Source organism: Numida meleagris, chromosome 17 (genome assembly GCF_002078875.1).
Source record: "Numida meleagris isolate 19003 breed g44 Domestic line chromosome 17, NumMel1.0, whole genome shotgun sequence".
Lineage (NCBI taxonomy): Eukaryota > Metazoa > Chordata > Aves > Galliformes > Numididae > Numida > Numida meleagris.
In genome coordinates, this window is record NC_034425.1 from 2,687,315 (window position 1) to 2,713,825 (window position 26,511).

General features: G+C 38.6%; 1 protein-coding gene across 1 annotated transcript in view; it reads right to left on the bottom strand.

Annotated features, from left to right (window-relative positions):
* The window catches only part of TBCD (tubulin folding cofactor D), a 107,806-nt gene that overhangs the window by 24,063 nt on the left and 57,232 nt on the right, over positions 1-26,511 (bottom strand). Inside the window, exons 16-26 of the mRNA XM_021415051.1 lie at positions 23,388-23,417; positions 20,084-20,169; positions 16,655-16,735; positions 15,884-15,957; positions 14,841-14,958; positions 13,827-13,887; positions 13,351-13,373; positions 6,374-6,405; positions 4,941-5,003; positions 4,454-4,530; positions 2,505-2,586 (exon numbers count right to left, since the gene is read on the bottom strand). Coding sequence (XP_021270726.1) covers positions 2,505-2,586; positions 4,454-4,530; positions 4,941-5,003; positions 6,374-6,405; positions 13,351-13,373; positions 13,827-13,887; positions 14,841-14,958; positions 15,884-15,957; positions 16,655-16,735; positions 20,084-20,169; positions 23,388-23,417 — 727 coding nt within the window. The remainder of the gene's footprint in view (positions 1-2,504; positions 2,587-4,453; positions 4,531-4,940; positions 5,004-6,373; positions 6,406-13,350; positions 13,374-13,826; positions 13,888-14,840; positions 14,959-15,883; positions 15,958-16,654; positions 16,736-20,083; positions 20,170-23,387; positions 23,418-26,511) is intronic.

A 26,511-nucleotide genomic window follows, 5' to 3' on the forward strand; every position in this document is an offset into this window, starting at 1 on the left:
TTGGGCTGGAATGGACCTTAAGGACCCCCCAGTCCCAACCCTTGCCATGGGCTGGTTTGACTCCCCCCAGCTCAGGCTGCCCAGGGCCCATCCATGGCCTTGGGCACCCACACTTCTCTGGGCAGCAGTGCCAGCACCTCACCGCCTCTGGGTAAAGAATTTCCTCCTCACATCTAACCTAAATCTCCCCTTCGTTAGTTTAAAACCACGTCCTATCACAACCAAACCATAAGTTCTTCTCCCTCCTGATTATAATCTCCCTTTAAATACTGTGAGGCTATCATGAGGTCTCCCCAGAGCCTTCTCTTTTCCAGACTGAGGAGGCCCAGCTCCCTCAGCCCTTCCATGTGGTCCAGCCCTCTGAGCATCCTCGTGGCCCTGCCCTGGCCCTGCTCCAACAGCTCCGCATCCTTCTTGTGCTGGGAGCCCAGGGCTGGACGCAGCACTGCAGGTAATGGCTCGTGAGGGCAGAGCACAGGGGCACAATCACATCTCTTGCCCTGCTGGCCAGCCCCTTCTGATGCTATTTGCAGTTGCATTAATGTTAATTTTCCAAATATAAAGTCAGAATTGTAGGTATACTAACTCCAGGACAAAATTCTCAATTAAAAAAAATCAGCAATTTATAAAAATCCACAGAATAAGTCCAAGTATGAATGTCAGTGTAAACACAGAGGAACAATCTCTCTCATATTTACAGGTCATCATTTTCCATCATCAGACAAACACTGCGTTAGGAAATGTCTGTATCGGATGGATTTATCAAGGCCTGTTACACAACTGTTCTCTTCAAAAAGTCTTAATTGGACCGGCGATTTAAGCACACACAGGTCATACCTAAGCAATGAGGTCTTGTCATTTTTTATGCAGAAACAAACAGAAAAGTTGGATCTTTTGAAGGAGAAAGCTTAAAAAGAAGCGGCCACCTGGAACAGTGAGTGCTGTGCTCAGGGTCATTGAATTGCTACAAGACCACACCAGGAAGGGCTCTGCAATCATCAGCGCAGAGGAATGGAACATGAATAAACTGAACTGTGTAAATGAAATGCAGAGGAAAACAAGATAACTCCAGAAAAAACCTCTAAGAACAACCAAGACAGCTGCAATAAACACAACTCTGACTCAAAAAAGGAGAAAGGCAGTCTCCCTCACCTTACCAAACATATGCTTTTTAATCTTGAAAAGGAAAAACTCAAAGATCCCACGAAAATTACATAATTGTGCCATTGCTTGCTGTCCTCTAAGATTGAAGTGATTGAGCAATATTTGCTAGAGGAAGAAAGATTAGTTACCATAAGAACCTGCACTTCAATCATACCTCATGACTTCTCTTCTTTTTAAATCCCTACGCAATTGGACAGGCCTCAACTAGTTCCTCACATCAGGAAGTCAGTTCTCTGTCCAGAGGTTACCAATACCATCACATGAGCACTTCCACTATTTAAAATCTTCCAAACAAGTGGCATGTGAGAGTTTGAGGCCATAGGAAGATGCAGCGCTTGCTTAGACAGCAAGATGATGATAGACTGTGAGACTACTACAGGCTTCCATTTCATCAATGCAACTTTAAGGCTGAAATTGTAGCAATATGACAGAAATTTAAGTCATGATGAAAAATGAACAATTTGTCTAAAAATCTAACTTCATTTGCATGCCTAGACTACCACGGCTTGTGTGATTCCTCCAGGCCCATGCTAGATGAAAAGCTCACCTAGAATCCAGTAAAAAATGAAGTTTCACAGGCATGTAACAGTACAGCAAAAACCAAACAAGTGCAGCCATCTCTGGAATGTCCTTCCAGTGTATCCTCTTTTCTCTTGATTTTGAAACATAACCGACTTCTCTGCTCAACTTTTATAGAAGCGTGACACTCCAATCTTACACTCTTCTTGGACTCAGTGTTGGCTTTTTTGTTTATTTCACGTGGGTTTTTGTTTGCCTTATTTTTTTTTTTAAATCTGCCTCAGTATCACATTGCATCTACTTATTCTGAGAAAACAAACAAAACAATTGGGCACGCAGCACCAGCCTGCATGAATGAAAGGACAATTTTTTATTATTTTCTTTACTTGTAGAAAACTACAGAGATTAAGAGATACGTATGAGATTTAAAAATCAAGTTATGGCTGATCTATAAAAGCAGCCTAACTTCTTTAGGGCAGGATTGCATGTCACAGTATGTGACGGGTATCTAGTTCATTCTTGGAAGTACTACAAAGCAAACGCCAATAAGGTCTTATGTTACCTGATTTAGAAATGATAAGTGACTTTGCAATGGCAAAACAAACAAACATCAACAAAACTCTGTTTTGTAAACCACACATAACTTCAACATAATCTTTAAAAATACAAGAACATAAATGTTGTTATTCTTATAATACCTATTCTGTATAATCTACTAACGTTGGTTTAAAATCAGTGCCCCCAATTTACTCAATTCCTCCAAAGTGCAACTTAGGTACAGCCCAGTACCTTCTACGTCTGCTCTAAATATGAATCCTTACCCTGTAGAGCTGGATCAGCTTCTCCATTTTCATTGATGTAATATTCATTACACAACGCACTCAGTGCAGACACTGCAGATTCCTGAAACGAAGGCAAAATTGTGAACTTCCTATCATGAAATGTGACCTTCATAAATATAACTGTGCTTCAAGTTAAGAGGTTAAAGATAGCAGTTTTGTTTCGTGTTTTTTTTTTTTTAATTACTACCTTCAGCTATTGCCATTTACTCTTTGTTAAATTCTTTCCTACACTGTTTAAGAACAGCTGAAAATGAAACCTATGGAAGAATAAAACAGATTCTTCTCTTAACCATTTTAAAAGTACCAGTAAGCTAAATTAATATTGAACACATTAACAGTAATGTGCCTCCTGCATTTCCAGCTCTCTTGTTTCATCTGCAGGATGACACAGTACTACCAATTACAGAAGTTATTTTTTTATCCAGACTGGTAAGAAATAAGTTTCCTTTCCTACAGAAAAGGAACGCAGCACAAAAACTTGGATTCCCTAATTGCTGTAGATCCCTCACTTACTAAAGAGAACCGTTTTCCTTTTAAAGGTATCACGTTCTAATACAAGAGCGTACTTATGTCAGGAAAGATGACTTTTCAGTGTCTCATGGAACACCCTCAAAATTATTCCTCTCTAAAATATACACAGAAATCAAGTGAGAACTGGCATTTACTAAATACAATTTATGTTAATTAATGTTAAACCAAACAAGTCAAAATTCTCTAGTCTGTAATTAATTCTCTAGTTAGAAGTTCCAGTAGAGACGTAAAAACTCTTTGAATAAATTGCAAATACCAAAAGAATATTCCAAGAATTTAATTTTGTCTTTCATCAGCTACTTGTATACATTGTAGTCCACTCTGTTGTCTGAGGAAACTTTTAAAAGATGAGGCACCAACTTCTCCCAATGGTTTTTTTTAATCTCGTTTTAAGAAATGAACAAAATGAATAAAGTATTTTATATTCAAATAGTGTCTGCGACAGCTATAATCTCTAACAGGGCAGACTAAAATTATGTTTACTTTGGCAGAATCTTATTTAAGAGTATGAGATCAAACTTACATGGTATTACTCAGGAAAATTAAGGTAAATAACTGGAGTCGTGAAGAGCATGTACATAAAATAGCATGAAGGAGATGGAAATAGCATCCATCAATGGATTTAATATTCAGAATTAGAGTAGTTGGAGAGCACAGTAAAAGGATTTTACTACAGATTAATGGAAAATTTAAGTGCAATGTCCCAGATAACTCTTGTTGCCTCAAACCAATTTCCTCCGTTAACAAACCCACCCAGAGTACATCAGACCTGAGGATTCTATCCAGAGATACTTTTCTAAAAAAAAATTATCTGAAACCATTAAAAACTACCAAAATTAACATACCTTACACATATAACACATATATACATAAATTCAGTAGACTTCCTTATTATTAAGCAAGGTGGCAAAGCAGACATTTTATCCATGGTCCGTTTTTTGAGAAAGTCTAAGATCTAAAAACTTCATATTTATATAAAAAATGGCATTGGGTGGCTTAATAAAAACAGGGACTATAGTTGCAGTGATGTATGAAGCCAATCAAAATTATACACCAAAACAGAAGAAAAACGTCACATTGATGTGACTGAGCAGCTTCAAGCACCAGGGCCTGCTCACTGCTGGTCCATTATCAGTGCCAGTGACTGTCAATGACTTGGTTCAATTGTCCACCCAAGAACAAGCTTTGTAGTAACTACTCGAGTATTAAACAGGAAGCCCCCTCTGAATTTTGGAGAATTCATGTTTTGGTTTGTTTTTAAATTCCCCTTCTCAGCAACCTAAGAAACAAACACACAAGAAGTAACCAGGTTCCATGGAAAATACTCCAATGGAAAGCAAAAATATTTCGAATTCTGTATGTCACGTGATGACATGAAGAAGGAATCGCTACTGTACCTTTACATGCTGTCGTGCAGCGCATGAAACAAGAGGAAGACTTCTGAGACTGTCATTTATTAACCACTGCCAGCCCTCTGAAACAGTAAGGAACAGACGCGCTATTATCTTTCTCATTTTATAAACTTCAGCATTTTCTCTCTTATAGCGAAAGGACTAGCAGCTACCTGTATTCACTTACTTCCTTGTCTTTCCAAAATCAAGAAGACTGTGACTCTCAGTCAGTACAGCTATTCTAGCTCATTGTGCAAAGTACACAGTGCAAATGCTGTCTGAAAATGCTGAAAACTTGACAGGGAAAGAGACAGCAAACAACACAAATCTTCCAGTAACACCTCTGTCTGCTGCAGCTGTTGTGTGTCTTTCTGATATTTTATTTGTTAGCCCACTCAACGTTGCTGATCCTCACTGATCCTTCCTAAAACACCATTCACTGCTGTTGTATAGCTAAATGAATAAATGAAAGGTTATTTCAAGCACTACGTACCGATCACTGCATCTCCTTTAAACGGCATTTTTGATAGTGACAGCTTTTCAATTAAAGTGCAGACTGTAAGAAAATAAATTTGGCAACCAGATAAATAATAAAAAAGACAATTTGCAGGTACTTTAAATACACAGCTACATCACGTTACATTAGCATTAATATTAAATTGAAGAAAATTTGCAAAGAGAAGTTGGAGACGTGTTAGTTGTCAAGTCTGGTGATCAGGTGAAGCAAAACACAGGTCAGTTCAGAATCATTATCTGATTGCTTTAGAGTTGGTGGAGAGTAGGGAGAAGACAGAACAGCCCTCCAGCCTCTCTACACAGTTCATCGTCACCTTAATTTATAACCAACTTACTGGGCTCCAAATCTACTGTTCAATTCAGTCCTCACTATGGCAGTGTCACACAATGAGGCTCCCTGTGCTCAAACACAGTATGCCAGCTTCTTTCTTCTGGTATTTATTCACAGACTGATTAAGTACAATGTGACTAAAACCAAGTCTCCCAGGGTCCCTCCTCAGTTCTCTAAGCTTCTTTTATGCTCTATTGTGGTTGAGACCATCATCTTCATTAGACATGCATGCAATTTGTGGAACATTTTCAATTCTTCCCTTATTCCACCTACGCAGCCATATCTTGCCAAAATACTGCCATTTCTACTTCTTAAATGTATGAAATATTCAGCTGCTGAGCAGTTAAAACAGATTATGAAAACTAGCAGTTGTAAATACGTTCTTTCAGCACTACCACGTCACATCTGTAAATTCACTCATAGACAGAGTAACCCCTTGCTCCTCCACTCATCCTATTTGATTTGCCTTTCAATATTGGTACTGATTTACTTTACCCACTAAGTTTGAAGATGTGATTTAAGTCATTCAAAGTCAGAATCTGCTAACTAGCACTTCCCTTATTCAACTAATGAGCAGGAAACTAAAGTTGACATCATTTCCTTATCCACACAAGTTACCTACACACCTTTTCCCTGCAATGCAACTTTTTACCTTGTTTCTGTACATAATGATCATTGAACTCCTCATCGTTAATGTAACACAACCCTTTCCACAAACTGTTGTTTCTATGGTCTTCATTCTTCACCTCTGCATATATATATGTTATGATAAAATCATTAGTTATGTGATCACATCTGTCTTACCGGACAGACCACATCTCTCTGGATAGGAATTGGGGTATATCAAGGAAATCAAATTCAACCCTGAAGAGAGTCAGTTCTGCACAGCAAGAGAAGTGTGTGTCATAAAGCCAAGAGCTGCCTTCAACTCTCATACAAATGGGGTTACTCCCAGTTGTGCTGGTAAGTAATATTCTGCCGTATCTGACTTATGATTAGCTTTCAAACCTCTTATTTTTAATCACTATGAAGAACTATTTACCGTGCATTTTGTTTCATACCTCAGCTGTGATACTTACCAGCTGGTCTCATCAGTTCTCCACCTAACCCCCTGCAAAGCAGAAAGAGAGGCGTTGCCATGAGCAGTTTGAATGCATTGCCTAATGAGGAAAAAAAGGTCTCTAAATCATTTTAGAAAGCAGTTCACAAAGTATCTTCAACTTTTGTAACTGATGAATGCAAAAACACTTCTTTTTAAATTAACTGTTGTCTTGTTGTGACCTCAGCATGATGTACATAAGGCCTTCCTGAATATTCAGCTTTCTGCTTCCAAAGAACACAAACCCAATTTTTTAATGTGTATACTGAAAGACTGTCAAGCTCACTCCTCTTTTCTTCTTGCTTGCTTCAGAAGCATTAGAAACTTTGGCATCTTTTCAGCCATACAGCTTTTGACATTCACAACTGAAAAGCAATTACATACAATGTGTAAACAAAATCATTTCTGGAACATTAAATGGAAACATTGCTTTCCAGTCCTCATTTTCACAAATATCAACTGGTTCACTTCCCCAGCAAAGTTTCTCACCCTTTTCCCTTTCTCCCCTCCTTCCCTGCTAAAGCCCTCTCAGATGATTTTGCATTCATCACAAGAAAGGCAGTAAAAATTCTAAATCATCAGAAGGGGAGAGAAACAAAAGGCCTAGAGCCTTTTAAGACCATCCTGAAAAAGAGTACATCACATAAGAACGGTCTTAACCAGCTCAGACCTGAGGCCTACCTATCCCAGCTTATTAACCTGGCCACTGGCGGCCCCAAGAGGAGAAAGTCTGAGCGAGGCACAAAGCAGAGAGGGAGAAGCATCCTGGAACTGCACAGCCTGTTTCCATTCCCCAGCCTGTCCCGTCTCTGGGCAGAGACCTGTCTCCTCACACCACTGAGCAACATCTGCTGGTTCCCTGGTATCCCCAAGGCATCATGAGCATTGCTCGGGGTGTTCCACTCAATGTCACCCTCTGTGGCATAACTTTCCCATTTTTTGAACCTTTGACCCCTGCCCTTCCTTTGGATATTTCCTCCCTTGGCACCTCATTCTTGTCTCCCTTCACTTCTGTTGGAACACTTCCTCCCTGAGGTGTGCCAAACCCATAATCACCTGTTTGTACGGCTGTGCTCTGGCAGAAGCTCCCAGCAAGGGGGAGGAACAACAAAGGCTTTCTATTTATTTGCTTACGTTTTTTGAAAAGAACTTTTTCTTCCCTCCTACCTCCCACAATAAAATTAGTAGCTGTGCTCACAAGACAAACCACAGCAACCCTAACAACTCTTAGAACTTTGTTCTCCAATTCATCCTTTCACATGAGCTTCAAAAGCCCAAATATTCTAAACGAGTTTTTCCATTCCATGCAGGTAGGTGCCTCCTGTTACACACACTTGGGTTTCTGACTGCTCAACATTTTCTCTGGTTTTTCAGGTGATGGAGAGGTGCCAACTCAACACTACTGTAATGTGCCATGGATCAGCATTTCCTTTAATTGGCAAACTTTTGCTTTCAACAATCAATACATTAAGCTCTACGCAATCATCTACAGCTCAGTTTATCATCATAGGAAGCAAGTAGAGATTCTACATCCCCATACTGATAAGCTCTTTGTACCACCTACCCCACCTTCCTGCCATGTTGTCTGCTCTCCAACTTCTAAAAAAATTAAACTGGAAAACAAAGCGATGCAAGGAGTTGATATAGTGGCAAAAAATAGAAGAATGATGTGGCAAGGGTTGCTTCCTCTTCAATGTTTCTTTTCCCTTCATTTTATACCTCACCCATTCCTTGCCTTTTGTCTGTTGTCTTACTGTAAATGAGTATAAAATAATGATCTTGTGAATTTGTTTGGTGTGCAACAGAGTCTGCTGATGCAAGGATTCAGATATGGACTTTGTTCCAACTACAAAGCAAGAACTGAGTCACAAAGGCTGCTCTTCTCCACTCCTTCTGACTGCCAACAAGGAAGTCAGGCCACTCAAAGCTACTCATATGTTAATAGCTTGACAACTACCCCTTCCTTTGGCATTACATCAACTTAATTTAATTTCAGAGTTTAGAGCTTCATTGAGGATTGTTGCCCTGTGGAAAATGAAGAATGGTGACACTGAATTGCACATTAAGATTTCTAAGTAATGCAGAAACTACGATCAAATCTATCTGCAAAGGCATTGTCATCCTGTGTTCTCTGCACAACTTTTCAAGCCACGTCTTGTCTACACATCACCGTATGTCTGACAATTGACTTTTTTTTTTTTCTTTTCCACAACACATACATATTTCAATTTTAGGAACTGAGAATTCTACTCTAACTCCAGATCTTTTCTCAGTCAGTGTTTACTTTGTCAAACAAGATGTGCACCTTCCTATTAACTTTATCTCACCCTGCAGTACGTCACTAAATTAAGAAGATATGGATCTACCTGTTTCAGAGATGCTGAATTTCGCAGTCATTATTTTCTCTTTTCTGTTCTAAAGCCACGTCTAGAAATTACATCACATTCACTGATGTACCTGTTTCAAGGTTTATTTATTAACTCAGTTTGTAGATTGACTGAGGCAGTGCCCAGGTTCCATTAGCTCCTAAACATGCCTTCCTATGTGCAATTCCATAGCAATGTTTCTCTCCTAGAAAGATCGTAATTAATTCCAAAATATATTGTGGAAAACAATCAAAATACATAATCCCTTATTGAACCAATGGATTAAGACTGCTGATCTAAGTATGCCAGTATATACTGTAAAATTACGGAGGTGTGAATCAGAACCACCAGCGCTGCTTTCAGTTCATGTACAAGTTCAAGGTACTTTAGTAGATCTTCAGAAGTTTATTTACAACTCAATTTTTGGGAGGAGCTCAGAATACATCTTTATGATTTTAAAAATAACATTAATTGAAACAGTTCCGAATGAATAGCATCTGGGTTCTCATATCGATCCAAATCTGAAGTTAAAGCTACTGGAATAGCTAAAGAGATTCAACTGCAAACTCTCAATTTCCCTTAAGCCAAGAAGAGTTTTCACATTGACAGGAATAGTAACCAAGTATTTGGGAACAATTTGTCCCACAAAGAACTGAGGTGTCTTAAAGGTCCAGCTTGTCCATGTACAGGGCTTACAAACTGGCTTTACAAAAGGTACACGGAGGCAGCAATAGATACCCTTAAGCACAGATTAAAAAATAGAAGTCTGTCTGTTTCATAAAGCTGCTGTAGTCATCCTCTAAAGATGCAGAGGATAAAAAGTGCAAAGCTGACAAACAGTTGCTTCAGGTTACTGTGAACTGAGTGTACACATTTGTATAGCATTCTAACACCAGAAAACTATATGAAATCCTGGCTCCATGGAATAAGTTTTCCCAGTGACTTCAACTGGTAGGGAAAAAAAAAATATTCCACCCTATAGCTCTTCCAGTTGAATGAAACTATATAGCACAAAGCATTATTTTGCAACAACAACAAAACTGAGCAGAAAACAGCAGTAAAGGTCTCACACCACACCCTTTTTCACATGCTCTTCCTTCCCAGCCCACAATATGTCATATAAGCCATAGCCCCACCATCCAATTAAAAAAAAAGAAAAAGTTGTATTTTTTCCAATGCTACCCCAAGCAATCCCTTCAGAACACAGGATGGCACGAACTCCTCGAACCACCACGTTACTGGACGCAGAAAGTAATTTAAACTTGGAAGGATTTTTAAGATGAACTTTGTTGCAAAGCTGGACTTATTTCCTCATTAAGCTTATACGTCCAAAAAACTCTTTTGCATAAACGTCTGCCAAGAAACACATTTGCCCTGAAACCATCGAGATTTGCTGCAGCCTTAAAGGTCTTTGCAATGAGAGAAGCTTTTCTTTTGCCTAGTACTTGGCAGCACCTACAGGCCACCCTACTCTTTTGGAAAAGCTGAAATTCAGAAGATGCCTCCTCAACTTACATTGGCTACTACATAAAATAAACAAAGTTTGCTGCTCTGCCACAGCTGACATGTACACACGCAGCCAGCCTCTGCATAAACGACAGGAACAAGATCAGAGAAAAGCTCAGCACGCAGCACATTGCACCAACTGAATCAGCCAGGTGGGAGGCACTCACAAACACTGTGCTTCCTGTCACAGGCAGTTCTGATGTGAACCCTGAAGGCCCAGCAAGAGCCCAATTGCTGAAATGCACAAGTGAAACGCGGCTGCCTGGACGCAGTGCAGCCAGTCTGTCTGCAGCAATTCCATCTCCATCCCTCAATTACCTTGCCACAACAACTCTGTGTACTAAGATCTATATTGCCAGCCTCAGAAACGGCTACAAGAAAGGAGAAACAAAGTTCCACACGTTACTCAGGTGGATATACGGTCAAGAATCTTGTATCAGATGATGCATTTTAAAAGAATCTTAACGATAATACAATAATCATTTTGTAATAATACAAAAATTTTTTGAGAACTTTTTAATATTGAGAACAAGCACAAGGTCTTAGATGTACTACAGAAGTGTGTGTGCTACAAGAAAGGGTTCCATGCTGGTTCAACAAACACACATGCTCTAAACCAGGCTGACTATTGGCAGCCATGTGCTTTTGTCTCAAGTTTTAATGTACAAAAGCAATGTTTAAAGCAAATTCCTTTTTTTTTTAGCATATATCTATAATACAGCCCATAATGCACAAAACAGACAAATTCTGTTTAAATGGCGTGGTTTGCATGGCTTCACTGACTTGCTATAATTAGTGATCATTTAATATGGAAAACCAGTCCCACTGTGCAATACTCAGCTGGAAGTGCATATGCAAATGTTGAAAGCAACCAACTCCTCAAGACAAACCAGTGCATCAAATGTGTCAGGAACAGAGCTAATGGGAGGAAGCACACGCTGGATGTGCCTGGACTTGTATTCTCCTTTTTCAGCACACTACGGTAAGTCCAGAAAAACACTAATACAGGAAGACAGAAAGATGCTAACATTTTTCAAAGATGTTAATAAAGCAGAGGACAAGACTTCCATTCACATTAACAAATTTGATTAACTTCAAACATACCCAAAATTGAGAGACTGTGCAGGGTAACTTAAAGCTTTGCCTGCGTCCTGTCTGAAGGATAATTCATGGACATTATTCCAAATCCAGATAAAGGTATTGCAAGAGATGCTAAACAAAGTAGGAGGGACAGCTGAATAAAGGCATGCAGTACGGTGCTTTTTGACTTGAGCTCTAAGGCATTCAATGGAATCCCAGGAGTTGGGCAATCAACACCATCACAGTCTGTTTTGCAGCACAACATCTACAAATTACAATTTTGATGAAAATAGCATAACTTTTAGGCTTGATTTTTTTTTTCCTTTCTCAAAGGCCAAAGCAGTTTATGAGAACAGCTTCATCAACACATTGAAATCCACTTAATACAGACAAAGACAGCTGTTTTGTTCCCAGAAGTGACAGCAAAATGTCTCATCATCAGCTGAAACATGTGAGCAGACCTTCCTTGTTACAGGAGTTTAAAAACTAGAAACACAAATAAAACACACATGTTTCCAGCATTCCTGTAAGCCATTATTACGCTGAAAATTCCCAGTAGCAATTTCTCAAATGGAAATCTTTGGAATATTACGTGCAATAATTACTCATCACGAAACAAGTTTGGCTTGTTTCGCTAAATGCTGGCCCAGCAATACTCAAATGGCTGTTTTGTTTTTATAACCTCGTTTATTTTTCTTCTTCAATTTTAATATGCATGCCGATATTTTCAAATATGGATTATAGCAGACATCCGTGTCTCTGCCCAAGTATTAAGAGTAAACAGCAGTGAACCAATTTTGCTTGGAGTTGAATTTTAAGTCTTATCTAGGATGAAAACATTTCTGTAGGCATCTTATAAATACCATTAGGTGCAAGAAGTGCACATTATGACAAAAACAAATTACACTCAAGCTCCACCCTGACATTAAAGAATTTACGGGAGCCAAGACAGCCACCCACAAAGACACTAATATACAGTATCAGCATTAAAACCATCCTCCCGCACAAGCTGGCTTTGGAATGGAGGTTTCACATTAGTGGATACAGCCTTGAAAAAAGTAAATGTTTACTTTTCTTCAGGAAGTTTCAGAATGTGAGAACTTACCTAAAATGATTTAATGTATAAATAAAAATTACACAAAAAAGCCAGTTTGGATTCTGCTGTTCTACTATTTACAGGTACGTGATGGGTAAAGAAGGGCATGAGATAAATGCCTAAAAACTCCAACAATTTGACAGTAAGAGAAAAAACTCATTTGCATATCGAATCATTAGGGAATACAAGTTATAAATTATGCTCTGAATTCCTTAAATTTATGAATAAAGCCTGAAGTCACATACCAGTTTTAATTCACATTTATTTAACAGTTAAGTAGGCAAGTTCCCTTTACTTCCTGGAAGCTTCAATAAGTAGGAGCAACTCAGTGAAAGCTCATTTACATTTGCTTTGGCTCAAGAATTAAAAAATTGTACAGAACCTTTTGTAATACTTCTGGCCTACTCATTACACTGGATTCTAGAATTTAGCTAGAAGCTCCTAAAAAAAAAAAAAAGCCATACTAACATTGTAGTGACAGGTCATTTCTAGAGACATATTTGAACCACACAAGTACTATGGTACAGGTGAATAATAGGAAAGAAATCCATTGCGCATTGCTGGAGCCACGGCTTAGCGTTCATATTGTTTCACATTCTTTCCTTTCTTTAACTATCTCTATCACAGCGTTGAGACCACTACTTACCACTTTCCCATTAATCTAACATGCCTGTAAGTCACACACTCTAAACTCCCCATACATTATAAAAACAGCACCGGTCTCTGTAATAAGTAGACAAAGCCAAAAGAATGCATGTGCTTGCATTCTGATGAACTGTGACACACTGGCAGTCCACAGTAGGTGTAACTAACACAAAACCACCCCCTGCCCTTGATGCTACTGTTTTCATCAGTCTGACTGATACCCTCCAATACATAAAATAATTTTTCCTTGGTCAATTTTCTTACCTGTACAACTGTCGACTGCAAAGCTGGGGGGGGAAAGCACAACAGCATTTAGGAAGTTATTCTGGAATGAGTGTTTTATTTTTCCTCCTCACACACAATGTCTACATGCTATGTACTACACCACATTTAACACTGATATAAAGCATTATGTTTCTTCATTCCAAATCCTAGCTGCTCCTGCTCTGTTTTTTTTTTAAATATATTTGCTTTCCGCATTTGGCCCTTTAAAAATGGCAATACATTGTGCTGACTAAAAATTGAAAGCATTTGTCAACAATGGTTGAAGAATGGTTGAAATTTTGGACATTTATCAAACAATCTCCCGGAGTACGTGTCCAGATTCATATCTGCACGACTGTTTACTTCTGGCAGGTGGAATAGGAAGGTGGAGAATCACAAGTGTCTTAATTGCAAATGTTTCTATAAAAATAATGTAACATACCACACTACAAAACACATTAATACTTGATACAAACCTCTTGGTGGATTTGCTTAAGTCCCTCCAAAGATTTTCCACTGAAATAATATGTTGTGGATCTGCAAACATATACAAATGTTTTTAAGACTGGTTGCCAAGTCATGCTCAAAGTTATTTTCTCAACAGAAATAAGCATTACTTAATTTTAAACAATAATTTTAGATATCTTTGTATAAATGTATCAGAATGTGCTCAGAAGTAAAAGAAAAAGGTTAATCAGAGTAATTACTCAACATTTACCTGAAAAAGGTCATTTTTTAAAATATATGCTTCTTCAATGTGTATATATACACACCCATGACTGCTGCAGAACTGTATTTTCAGTAAAGTCTGCACTTGGGGATTTTATCATCCACTGCTTTGATCTTAAACAGCTGCTCATTGCTACTTCATTCAAACTATTATGAAATTCCACCGTAATGCAGCTTCCAAATTCTAGTTCTGCGATAATGACTTTCAACCATTTTTCACAAATGATTCATGTGAAATAAAGAACGAGGTAAATTACTTTTCTTTAACCACAACACTAACGCAAAGAGATCTCAAAATAATTTTGTCAATTATTCTGGGTTTGTCTTCTAATTGTAATACGTGTTTGTGTGTATACATACACATTCAGCTCACCCCTTCCCATTCAGCAGGGATATTTAAATCAATCAAACTCAACGGGCTATTTCTTTAACACTAAAGATGAGAGACCACCCCCTCACCAGGAAGACGAAATACTACAAGGGCAGGGCAGCTGGGAGGGGTTGGTGAATCAATGGTTGGTATCTTTGAATTCTCCAGGTAAGGTAATAAATGATCTCACTTTTCCAACGATGAATTTAGACTTCAGCATGTAGTATCACCAAATAAAACGTGAAGGCTTCACAAGACTGATCATTATCATATAAAAATTCAGTTGAAGAGATGTTCAATAAGATGGGATTTCCATAATTATACTCAGGAAGCTTTCAATAGATCAGACATAAAAGGAAAATTTATAGTGAAGATAATCTTGCATTTATACCTATTATTCTCTTCTGCTAGTTTACACAACGCATGGGTGATCTCAGCACAGGCAAGAATTGCCCCGTGGCGTACGTGAAGATCTATGCCCACTGATAAAGGCAGCAGTCTTGGCAAAACTGAAAGAGATTAAATAATTATTTTATTTAAGCAAGGCATACTGACAGATTACAGTTCTAAATGTAAACATGTTGGCCTAGAAATAACATGGGAAAACCATTTCTTGAAAGTCTGGCCAATAAATCCTCATCCTTATCTGAAAAAAATAGTTTTAAAAAGTAGATTCTGAAAAAGCATACTAAACTATACCTACAAAGGTCATACTTACAACTAGCTCTGTGTTTGGAGTAAATAAAAAACATGCTTGCAATGAGACACTGGGTTGGCTGAGCAGTAGAGAAAATGAGGCTTGTAGCCACTTCCATAGAGTTTTACTTCCATTTAAACTGCCACTGCCACTTCCCTAACCCCCTCTAGGGAGTCTAGGTGAGATGTGTAACCTGAGTCTCAGCTGCTGTCTTTCAGGCATAACAGAAAGCAGCTAGTACATCCGTGGAATCTTCAGTGGGGCGAGTAATTCTGAATTCATGCTAAGAAACTTTTGATTCCATATACAGCAATCAAAAGGAATTCCTCTGAAGATGTCAGACTGGACAAGATAAAACAGATTTGTTATCCCATCCCCGTCGTTATGACATCAATATATCAACAAAACAAAGGTAGGAATTTGAAGGCTAGTGGCCTGAACTGTTGCAACAAAACTGCACCCATTTGTTCATCTCTCAGCACCGCAGTTCTGTGTAGTCAGGCAACAAAAGTCTAGTCCCTAGATACAAACCATCTGGCACTTCTTCCACCATTTTGCATGAAAACTGAAAACTGGTAAAGCCATTAGTGTCAATGCAGTGTATTACGTTGTAGGGGAAATCTTAGTTTTTATTAAGTCATAGTGTCTGTTTAAGTTGTTTTACTATGGTTTTTTCGTTACATAAGTGAGAATGCTTGATATGACACACCATGCAGAACACGTTACGTGTTACCTACCCACATTTGCCATGTACTCAGGAGCCCGTGGGGTAAGGTTATGCAGAGCCTTGGTTGAAAGTTCTCGAATAACACTGAAGATGTTAAAAAAAGAAAGAAAGAAAAATATGTTTAGGAAGGGGCTCCTGTCCACAACCAGATAAAGACCCCAGAAATATTTTAGAATATGGTATTCTCTGTTGATCGTACCCTTCCCCTCTTAAAAAAAAAAGCCAACAAAACAACCCAGCAGACCAAACAGACAGCCTACAGCTAGCTTTTAGCTATATGAATAGAACTTATTGCTGAAAGAGACAAAGAAAAACAGACTGGATGGTAGAACCTGAGGGCTCATTCTGTGCATTGGCAGGGACACTGCAGTAAACTATTATTATTTCTCGTGATGCAAATTATTATCAGCACTGATATAATCTCTGTTATACGCACAGGTTTTAATCTTCATGAACATTGAATATGACTAAGCTCTATCTCCATGCATGAAATCAACTTTAATTATTATAATTGTATGGTGATGGTGTTTACCCCTCACATACACTATATACCATATAAACGTATTTTATTAATCTATTAACAGATTGAGGTCATGGCAAAAAGTCAAAATTCATAAACACACTTTAAGTGACAATATGCTAGGAGGTATGGATGACATCTACTACTTCTTGTCCAGTTTCCTTCAGTCAAGTAGCATACAAAATGTGTTTTAAGCAGCATGCATCACATGCAGAAAAATCAGTTCCTGGATGTGAGTACAATTAGACTTTATGAACTTACCTATCCCAGTGGTTGATCTTCATGTTAACTAAATGATCGATCATTGGTTGTGTATACTCAGGAAAACCAGCAATATACACACTGGAAAAGAAGGTTCATATGTTAGAGTACAGAATCAACATTTGTGTGTATTTTAATATGAGCTGCTCCAAAGATAAAAATCCTCAAGTTTTAAGGCAATAAAAGAATTGTTTAATCCTGCCTTATCCCAGATGAGATGCAGCTGAATGAAACAATACAATAATAAAATTTGACAAGCGCTGTCAAATATTTAAATCACTTTTGCAAAAGTTTTTCACATTCTCCTTAAAAGCACTACACCACCCAAAACCTTGACAGCAATGAAAAGCAAAAATAAATACACATTTCCCATTGTTACATTCCAGAAAACTGAGAAGTGTATCTTAACATCCTTCATAATTTTAGATTGAAAAAATGTGTGCTAATATGTAAGGACACAGTAAAATCAAGTTATAGAAATGTGCTTTATTCCCTAAATGCAATGATTTAAAATCGAATAATGGTTTTCAATTTGTTCTTTTTAAAAATCAAACATATAAAAAGTTAATTATGACAAGAAATAGTAAAGGTGCAAAATCAAGACCTAAGATGTGAAGGAATGGCAGCAGTAATTAGCCAGGCAGCCGGCACAACTCTGGCTTCACAGCCACACGAGCTTTCCGATCTTCAGAAGCATCAGCTGAGGTCAACAGCAGCCACGTGAATTGTCTTTTCATTACATCTGATGTAATTGCAATAGTCTTGGAAAGCTAAACAATCAGTAGAATGCGTTTGTGTCCAGGTGGCATGCACCAAAGGACAAAACCAAGGGCACATGAATTACCTTTATTTCACCTTTTCATCTTTTTGTGTGATTGACTCCGCAACTTTAATAGTGTTCCGTAAATACATGCATAATTAGAAAGAAAAGTGAAAACTAAATACTGTTGCATGTTAATCCTTAAATCCACAGCACAGACCTCAGCCACCTGAGCCAACACAACGCGGAAGTACCAGTGCTGGAGGGAGACGAGACGCAATCTGCCAGCTGCACTGACCAGCTGCTGCCAGCACAGATACGGTACCATTCATTGCTCTTCTGTTCCACTGCTAAGATTTTTGTACTCCTTTCTATTTAGTTTACGAACTTACCTATCCCAGTGGTTATTCTTCATGTTAACTAAATGATTCCTTAACTCCACTTTCACACAGCCCAGAACTGAATTCACAGCCTCTCTAATCCCGGTTCACACAAAATAGGATTAGCTTTCCTCTACCCTCATCCCCATAAACTGATTAATATATTTGAGCTGAACCTTCCAAAGAACATCTGGTAAAGTCTCCAAAGGACAACCAGCATGAAAACTAGTGTAAAAATACACAGATTTTGAAGGATATAAGCAACACACACACATATATAGCACATATATAAAAAAAAGTCTGCTACAGACTCTCTATATCACTTATTATCAAAAAAATACTCAACTCTAGAAACTGGCATGCATTTATCAGGCCTTTACTGCCCTGAGTAGATTCACTAGCACAGACTTTCACGCCTGCATGGCTTCCTTTCGCACAGTGGCATCATACTGGCATGCGCAGTGTCTCAAGATTGGTTTTTACCTGGGTTAGGGAGAGACAGCTGAAGATTCTAGATGTGGAACAGGAACCTCAACGAGCTTTCTCCAGCTACATAAACAATTCCACCACCTAAAGGCCTACTGATCAGGAAGGTCCATTTTTCCTACCACATCATAAGGATATGTGTTTTCTGTGCAGACAAATATATGCTTACGAGCTTTTGCTTTGATGTTAACTCAGACAAAAATAAGGAAATAATTAAGTATTGACCCAAATAATTATATCCTGTTCAAAAAGCAACACGGTAAAGATTTTAGCAAGTAATGTAATGGATGAGATGACAAATAATTTACAACGAGTTTGATTAACAACACTGAATGTGGTCTCAAGGAATCATGCTACGAACTGCACGCTCCAAATCACAACGGAGTAATAAATGAACGCGTGAGACAGAAGTTAACAATTCAGCTCTGAAGAAGCAGGGACAACATAGCCTTCAAACTAAAATTATAAAAGAGAGCAAATAAAAACGGTGTGTGCTAATTTTGCACGTTTTTTTTTTTGTTTTTTTTTTTTTTAAACTATTGTAGAAAGCCAGACTTCCAGAAGTCCCCTTGGCACTCCGGCGGCGTAGGGCAGCAGCGCACACCAAGCCCTGCGTGTGCCCAGCCCGGCTCTGCAGGCAGGAGCTCTGGGAAGCGTGTGGGAGGAGGGTGTGGAGCATGGAAGGAAAGACAGTAGGTGAAAGGTGCAGACAGGAACAGACCAGAGTGATTATCCACAAAAGGGACAAGATGGAGGTGGAAAAATCAATTTAAAAAAAGTCAAGGACGCAAAGGCATTCAGTGCCAGTTATCTTAAAAAAATGTTCATTAGAAGCTATGAAGCTGAAAAGGAAGCAGAAGCCATCACAGCCGTGTTTGCTATTTCTATTCCCCACGAACCAAATCTCTTTGAACCTCTGTAACCTTCTACGAGCAACACACAGCTCCACAGGGCCATGTATCTTACCTATCTCAAAATGGCCTGATTCACCTTCTGGAGGTGCCTGCCTCTCTGTGCTGCCTACAGAGAGGCCAGACAACTAGGCCAGACTGTCTGTGTTAGGCAGACAACTGAAGTTAGGACCCAGCCCTCAGTCTTTTTCATCTTCTCATGAGGAAGTGCAGTCTCTGGTTCATTTAGTCATCCTGTGCACAGAGCGTGCACCCCAAGTCCCCTTCCTTCAGCTTTCCAGCATTTGCAGAAAGCTGACCAGAACAGCACACAGCATTCCATGACAAGCCACTGATTTATAACTGCACCACAACAACTGGCACTTCCCTCTACGCTCTTTGCAGACTCCGCACTGCACTGATAGTTTGTTTTTTCGAAGTGGCTGCACATTGTGCCTAGAGATTCACTGCGCTATCTAGGAGAAACATAAGCATCCAAATTAAGGTTCTCTGCAGAAACAACAAATTCAACAACTTGTGCAAAGTATTTTTTTTTTTAAATGGGCGTAAGTTTGGTGTTTTACCCACGTTGGAATCTTATCTGCAATTGTAACAGCCACCATTTGGCTGCAACTCTTCAAAATCCCTTAATCCTCTCTAGTCTTTACCTGCCCAGATAGTTTCGTGATGCCCACGAACATTGCCTCTCGCCTGCTTCTTTCACTTTCCCTCTACAAACAGATTGCATAGACAAGTTGGAGAAACATCAAGGTCACATTTTCACCATGTCTTACGCATAATTAGATACAGAAAACAGAAAAATCAATATTTCATTTATTAAGAAACAATGATAATAGAAATAGTACGGTCAAGCAGTCAGACAAGTATTTCATTAAATAAGAGAGATCCTTACCTTATAGACAGGTAACAGTTAACTCTGTTACCAACAGCAAAATAATCAGCTGCAGTTAGAATGTCTATGCCGTGCGGAAAAGTGCCCTACAAACATTGCATGGAAGAGGGGACAAAAAAAGAAGATATTAAGAAGTGGAAAGTATTTCTTGAATATGCAGCACATTGAAAATTACTTCCCACTACTGTCCAAGTACTGGAAAATACAATTTAATTTCTAATTTATAGTAACATCACTTAAATCACTTGTACCAAAGATATAGAAGATATCAAACAGCAAAATGTCTTGCTTCCCTTGTAAGTCAATTATAAGCAAAGCAAACAGCAGCAGGTAACAAACTATGCAGTAGCAACTGAACACTCTCAACTCACATCCACATATATTTGCTGAATGCAGTCTATCTGCACAAAAATGACCTCTGTAAAAAGTTTAGATAAACATAAACACCTTTTTGAATTATGCGAAGGAACACGCTTCTGCTGTGAGTTTTGTGGAGTATAAAAGTAAAGATTAAGCACCAAAAAAAAAATTAATTATCATTCTAACTATGTCATCATCGCCTAAAATTTGCCTTTTTACAATATAAACAATATCGAAAGATGTCAGATACTCAGAATTTTGATTGGTTATGACTGATTTAATATAGTATTACACATTATGGCTGCGCTTTGGAACGGAGGAGGCAGCACAGCCTCCACAAGCCATAATTAAGTGCAAATGGAAAACAGCCAACTGAAAGACACTACGCTCATTTACAAAAGGGACAATCATATGATATTTAAGCAATAAGACTATGTGGAAGTACAGGTTCTGGATATGATACAGTTTTGTTTGTTTACAGTTCACTCATCCTTTCCACATGAGGTTACAGCCATGCAAAAACAGTAGAAGATATCTTTAGATCTAAGCCTGAATAATTAAAGAAGCATATAGTGCAAGCAGTGGGAAGCTGTCAGTTACTGCAGAGGTCTTTTTTCTGGGAAGCACACCACGAACTGTCCAAAAAACCAAGGTCTGTAATCTGACTGAAGCAAGAATAGACAGAATATTTATGGCTCATCCAAGACACCACCTGAAAGACCTAGCAACTCAAAGATTAAGTGAATGTACACTCAAAAAGCCTAATGAAATGCTGATTGGGGAGAAAAACGTACACATGAGAAATACCTAAGTATGATTTGTAGCCAAACAAGATGACATACAATGAAAGATGTCAGAACATACGTTGCACGTAAGGAAAATCGCAGCTAAACAATTTCCATTCTAGCTGCTAGTTGAACCGTGCTCTTTATAACTGGGCTGTAAGTGAGCCAGTTTGGTGCTGTCTCACTACAGGTCTTAGTGCCACAGTGTGTCAGCGAGGCAGTGAAATTCCTAAAATCAAGTTCAAGAATATGGAGGTCACAACTTCAGAGAAAAAGCCAACAGTTTCTATTCCATCAAAATACTTAGAACTTACTTCTCCAATACATAAGTTTGTCTTATTAGATGTATGTGCATTTATCAAGATTTACGCTAGCAAAATCTGAATTTTTCAGAGTTTTCCCTTACATTAAATGTAATTTATAAGGCTTATTTTTCTGAGGCCATAAGAGCAAGTTCTCAGATTCAGATCGTGTGCCATTGCAAAGGTGAAGCAGGCAGCAACCAGGAAGCAAGTGAGGTCAACTTTTTTCTCCACCTATTAAGTATCAGCATTGTGACTTGAGATGGAGAACACGTTTTAGCTCCTTCCAATTCAGAGAAAGGGTGACTCTTTCAACACATCACATTCAGGTGAAGCACTATAGAGGGTGTATCCACTGATGAAGTAATCCTTTTCCTAGGCAGTAGGCAATGGTTCAGTCAGTAAAACTTTTGAACTTCTACAGGAACCACCTGGGAGACTGTCACTGTTCTTCATGCCATGGCAACCTGTTACCCTACTACAAACTCCTCCATAACATTCCAACATATTTACCAAATTTGTTGGGTATTCCATCAGTATTAAAAATGCAAATAATGCATCAAACCAGTGTCATTACTTTCTGGTTGTAAACTAACTTAGACTGAACTCCACTGGCAAAGCAATAAGAAAAAAAAAACTCTATGAAACTGTTCCTCCATGAAAGCATTTCTAAACTTACAACACTAGGAGCCCTGTCTCACCTGGAACTGCAGGCACAGTAAGGTGTTTACTTCATTCAGTGCCTCATGATGTGGAATGAGTAGGAGTTGCTTTGTGATGACTAACCCTTACCTCTCCAGAGCAGTAACTACAGACCCAGGGAAGAAGCAAGCTGGCTCCTACTTATCACAGACCTAGTTGGGTCAGGTCATCAAAAATACTTACCCTCTTCCTGCTGGTCTCTCACCCTTTCTCTGCTATTAACCTAATTCTATCTAGAAATACATACAGTACTTCCGGACACACTGCTTAATAACCATAGCTTTAAAGGAATAATATGCTGGCTTGTAACAGAGATCTTCAGGAATGATATCCGGGAAAGCTAGACACAGCATTTTAAAAAGATCCCTTACAAAACGGCTTACAGAAGAAAAAATTTGCTTGAATCATGCCCTAAACTTCATGTGCCTTGCTATGTCAGAAGAATCCATGAAATGAACCATTTTCGACCCTTTATATTTTCCTCTAAGTTGTATTTTCAGCTTTGTTAATTCCTGATGAGAAATGAGGAAACTGAAATTGAAATCCTTATCCTATTTGTTTCTCCAGCACAGTTGCAAATCAAAGTTATTTGAACCTTTTAACTGCTTAAGTGCAGCTAAATTACACAGCAACCTACCACAATACTTTCCTCAACAGTCTTATGTACCTCCAAAATTAACAGATTTCTCAAGAACTTTGTGATGGTAGCATTATTGTGTTGAAGGCTCTAAAGTCTAGTTCGTTGTTACACCACCAAACCACAGCAAGTGAAGCCCACTTCAGCTGTTCCATATGTTAAAAATTAGAAAGCCAATGGAACAAAAGAATCATCAAAACTTGTGCTTTTCCTGCTTTAAGAGCATTGCAGTTTACAAAGTGTAGAACAGCTGCTATCTGTGCTGATTTTGTTTTTCCAAGTGAGTTATAATGACCAGAAAACTCATTTTCTTCCAAAACCAACACACTAAAATAAAACCCACATCTCAGGAAAACACTCCACAAGAACCTGTTTTCTGACGGTGAAAATACGTATTTTATAACATTCTTCTACTCCACTTCTCTGAAGCCGCAGTCTAATTCTGATTTGAGGTACTACACATTCACAGTAATCTCCAGGACACACTAATGAATGAAGATGCAGGGAAGTTACCGTACCTGTCTCCCAACATTCTCCTGGAAGGCAGCCTGAAGAACAGAGAACAAACACACCAAAACGAGTCAGGTTTGCTTTTTGATAAACACCAGATGATGAATTCAAAACACACAACAATATAATGACCCATGGCTTTTCTTTTTTAAATAAAGTAGGCTTTGTTAATAGAACAAGCCCACAGGGCTTTTTTGTTTCAGCGTCTCTATGCTCTGGTGTTCTTAAAGTCGTACGCTGCATGACAGCAGTTTAAGAATGCAAGTTTATTAAATTAGTCACACCCACAGGAGCGCTTTTGAGCACTGACACAAGGCTTCGCACTAGAATTGGAAGTCAATACCTGTAGACAACAGAAATTGAGACAGCTCACATTTGTCCAACTACTTCAACATCACTGGATTACAGCAGGCAAAGCGTGATTCTTGGTCAACCAGTGCTTCAGACAAATAATATTAGGAACACAATACTTATTGGAAAAACACAATCTGAAATGATGTTGAAACACTGACGTTACAAAACCTGAAGGCAAGATTTCTGCACATTTGTTGTGTTCTGCATTGAAGAAACTCAAAATCTTGCCAATTTCAATATGACCGTCAAATTAACATCTATGTGTACTGTGAATAGAACGAAATCCACTCCATAATCCATAAATCCCTACTAGCCCTTGACATTTCTCTCTTAAAAAAAAAAGCCTCCATTTTTCCTCAGAAGGATATACAATCACAACAAAGATGTACCTAGATTTTAACTCCTTTCAGAGAGAAGAATCCATTATTGGACACTTCTCTTTTGTAATGTCGCTTTATCTACAAACAGAAGTCTCCAGGAAGGGTCAGCATTTGCCACCTGACAACTGTATTTCATATGCAGGAGTATGCTGAAGTCCCAATCTTTTCTGAAAATGCCTCAAGAACTTTGACAAACAAGAGCTTCTCTATTTCCTACATAAATATGATACACATGGTAATCCACCTGTAAAAACAAAAGGTTAAGCCCACCAAGGTATCGTATTCTACATATGGAGCAAGCACCCAGAACACAGTGAAACAAGGCATCATGAAACCTGTCTCCCACTGCGCTCTGAGGTTAGGTCTGTTTAGGATAATGACTGCAGTTCCTGCAGACCTGCCCAGGCTAGTTCAGCTGCTGCTCACAGCACATCCATCGCAGGACAGCCAGCACGGGCCAGTTCTCAGCAGCTTCCCCTCCTCCTAGGCAGGTTCTGGAGCCCACCTTCACCCATTAGCAGTGCCCAGAGCTAGCTGCTTTAGGATTCCCTCAGGCAGCACCGCATGGGCCGTCCTCTGCTGTGACTGCAGTGTAGATACACCCTTGGGCAACACATACAGCAGCCTTCCAGAACAGGAACATAAGCTGTAGCAATGCCCTGGATTTTCTCATTATTGTATGCTGCAGCACAGTTTCTGATGCCTTTTTTTTTTCCCTACTCCTTACCTTTCTACCAGCTTAGGCCCGCAGACAGGATTTGCAAGGATATCCTTTCAAGTCATCCTCCATCATTTATTCCTTCTTGCATACACTTTAGATCCCCATTTAAGCTACACAGACCCTTTTACTCGGTGCTGGAAGGTCTCAGCAAGGATGATACACTAAACTACCATATCCAAGAGATTTAAGAGTTTAATAGCTTCATTACAATTTCTTTAAAATATGTTCAGACTGGTGCATTACTGACATGAAATGTATAAAGACTTTATTTTGGTTAAGATCAAAAAAGAAGATAGTTCTGGTTTCAGAACAGTGGAAGTTTTATTCTACTTGCAGTCTATCCCAGCACTAAAATAAACTGTGGTAAAATCATTGGAAAAAGCTGTGTAGGGGCCTACAGACAATAGTGGAGCAGAACAGCTACTGTACAAAAAGATCTCACTATGTATTTTTACATAATACTGGAATTAAAGATTCAGTATTGTATCACCATTTCAATTTCTAACTCATTTAGAAAGATGATCATGAAGGTGAAGAAGATCCAAGTCCAGCAGCATGGCAGAAATGGTTAGGATTCATCTGATGTATTTTAAACAGCTAATTTACATGTTAATTTAGATCCAATTGAATAGTTTATCTATTAAAAAGCATAGAATTTTAACCACTACTTGTAAAGGCAGTTGTTAGCATTGCCTTATGATAAATATATATCAATTTTGTAGCTTTTGAGGTAAGTACTCAGTTTGCCTCGAAATGTTGTTTTAAAGTACTGAAATGTTCCCTAAGCTATGATTTTAGAGTACCAACCAACCAAAAGGAAAGAAAACCCCTTCCCAAACATGCCAGAGCAGAATGGGGCCTTATCCAAGGTCTCTCATTCATGCAATCATTCTTTACAATGATTATTCATGAAAGAGTTGCAGAAGTCGGCTCAGAATGTTTCCAGAGCTTCACAAGGGTAGTCACAACAGTCTTGGTTTTATTCTCCCTAACCTCGGGGTTCAAAATATCTCTATATGCTGTTTGTTTTATTCGTGCTCCACGTTAGAATACGTTGCATATTGTAATAGATGGAAAATCTAGTAAAACGCGTTGTTTATTTAAACATGTATTTAACTATGCAGTGACTGGGAATAATTAAGGCTCCCAGGTATTTTTCTTCAAAACTGTAGCAATGCCTGGAAAACACAAAATATTTCTTTGCCTGACTTTCTAAAATGAGAAAAAAAGTTTCAATACTTGCATAGCTATCCATCAAAACTATTCCAAATTCTGACTAGCTTTAAATCAGAATTTACAAATAAAAAAAACAAAAAACCCTTTTTTGATTGGAAATAATGAAATTGCAGAGTTCTTGATAGCCTGGTTTAAACTAGAAGAAAGTGACAAGAGAATGTCTGTACTATGTTCTGTATTCACTTGAAATACGGAAGAAGATTCTATTATTCTGCACTTCTTAATGGTTTGCATAGCTCTCAGTTAAGCTGCTTTTGTTTGTCTCTAAGGATTTTATTTGGATAAAGTAACTTAAATAGCCAAGAATGGTAAATTCTACAGTTTCTCCAATGTAGGAGCTGAAGTCTAGGGGAGAAGTAGCTCTAGTCGTTTGTCCCCCACACATTATGCAAAGAACATGTGCTATCAGTGCTCAGCAACCTGCAGCACCTCAGCTTCCAT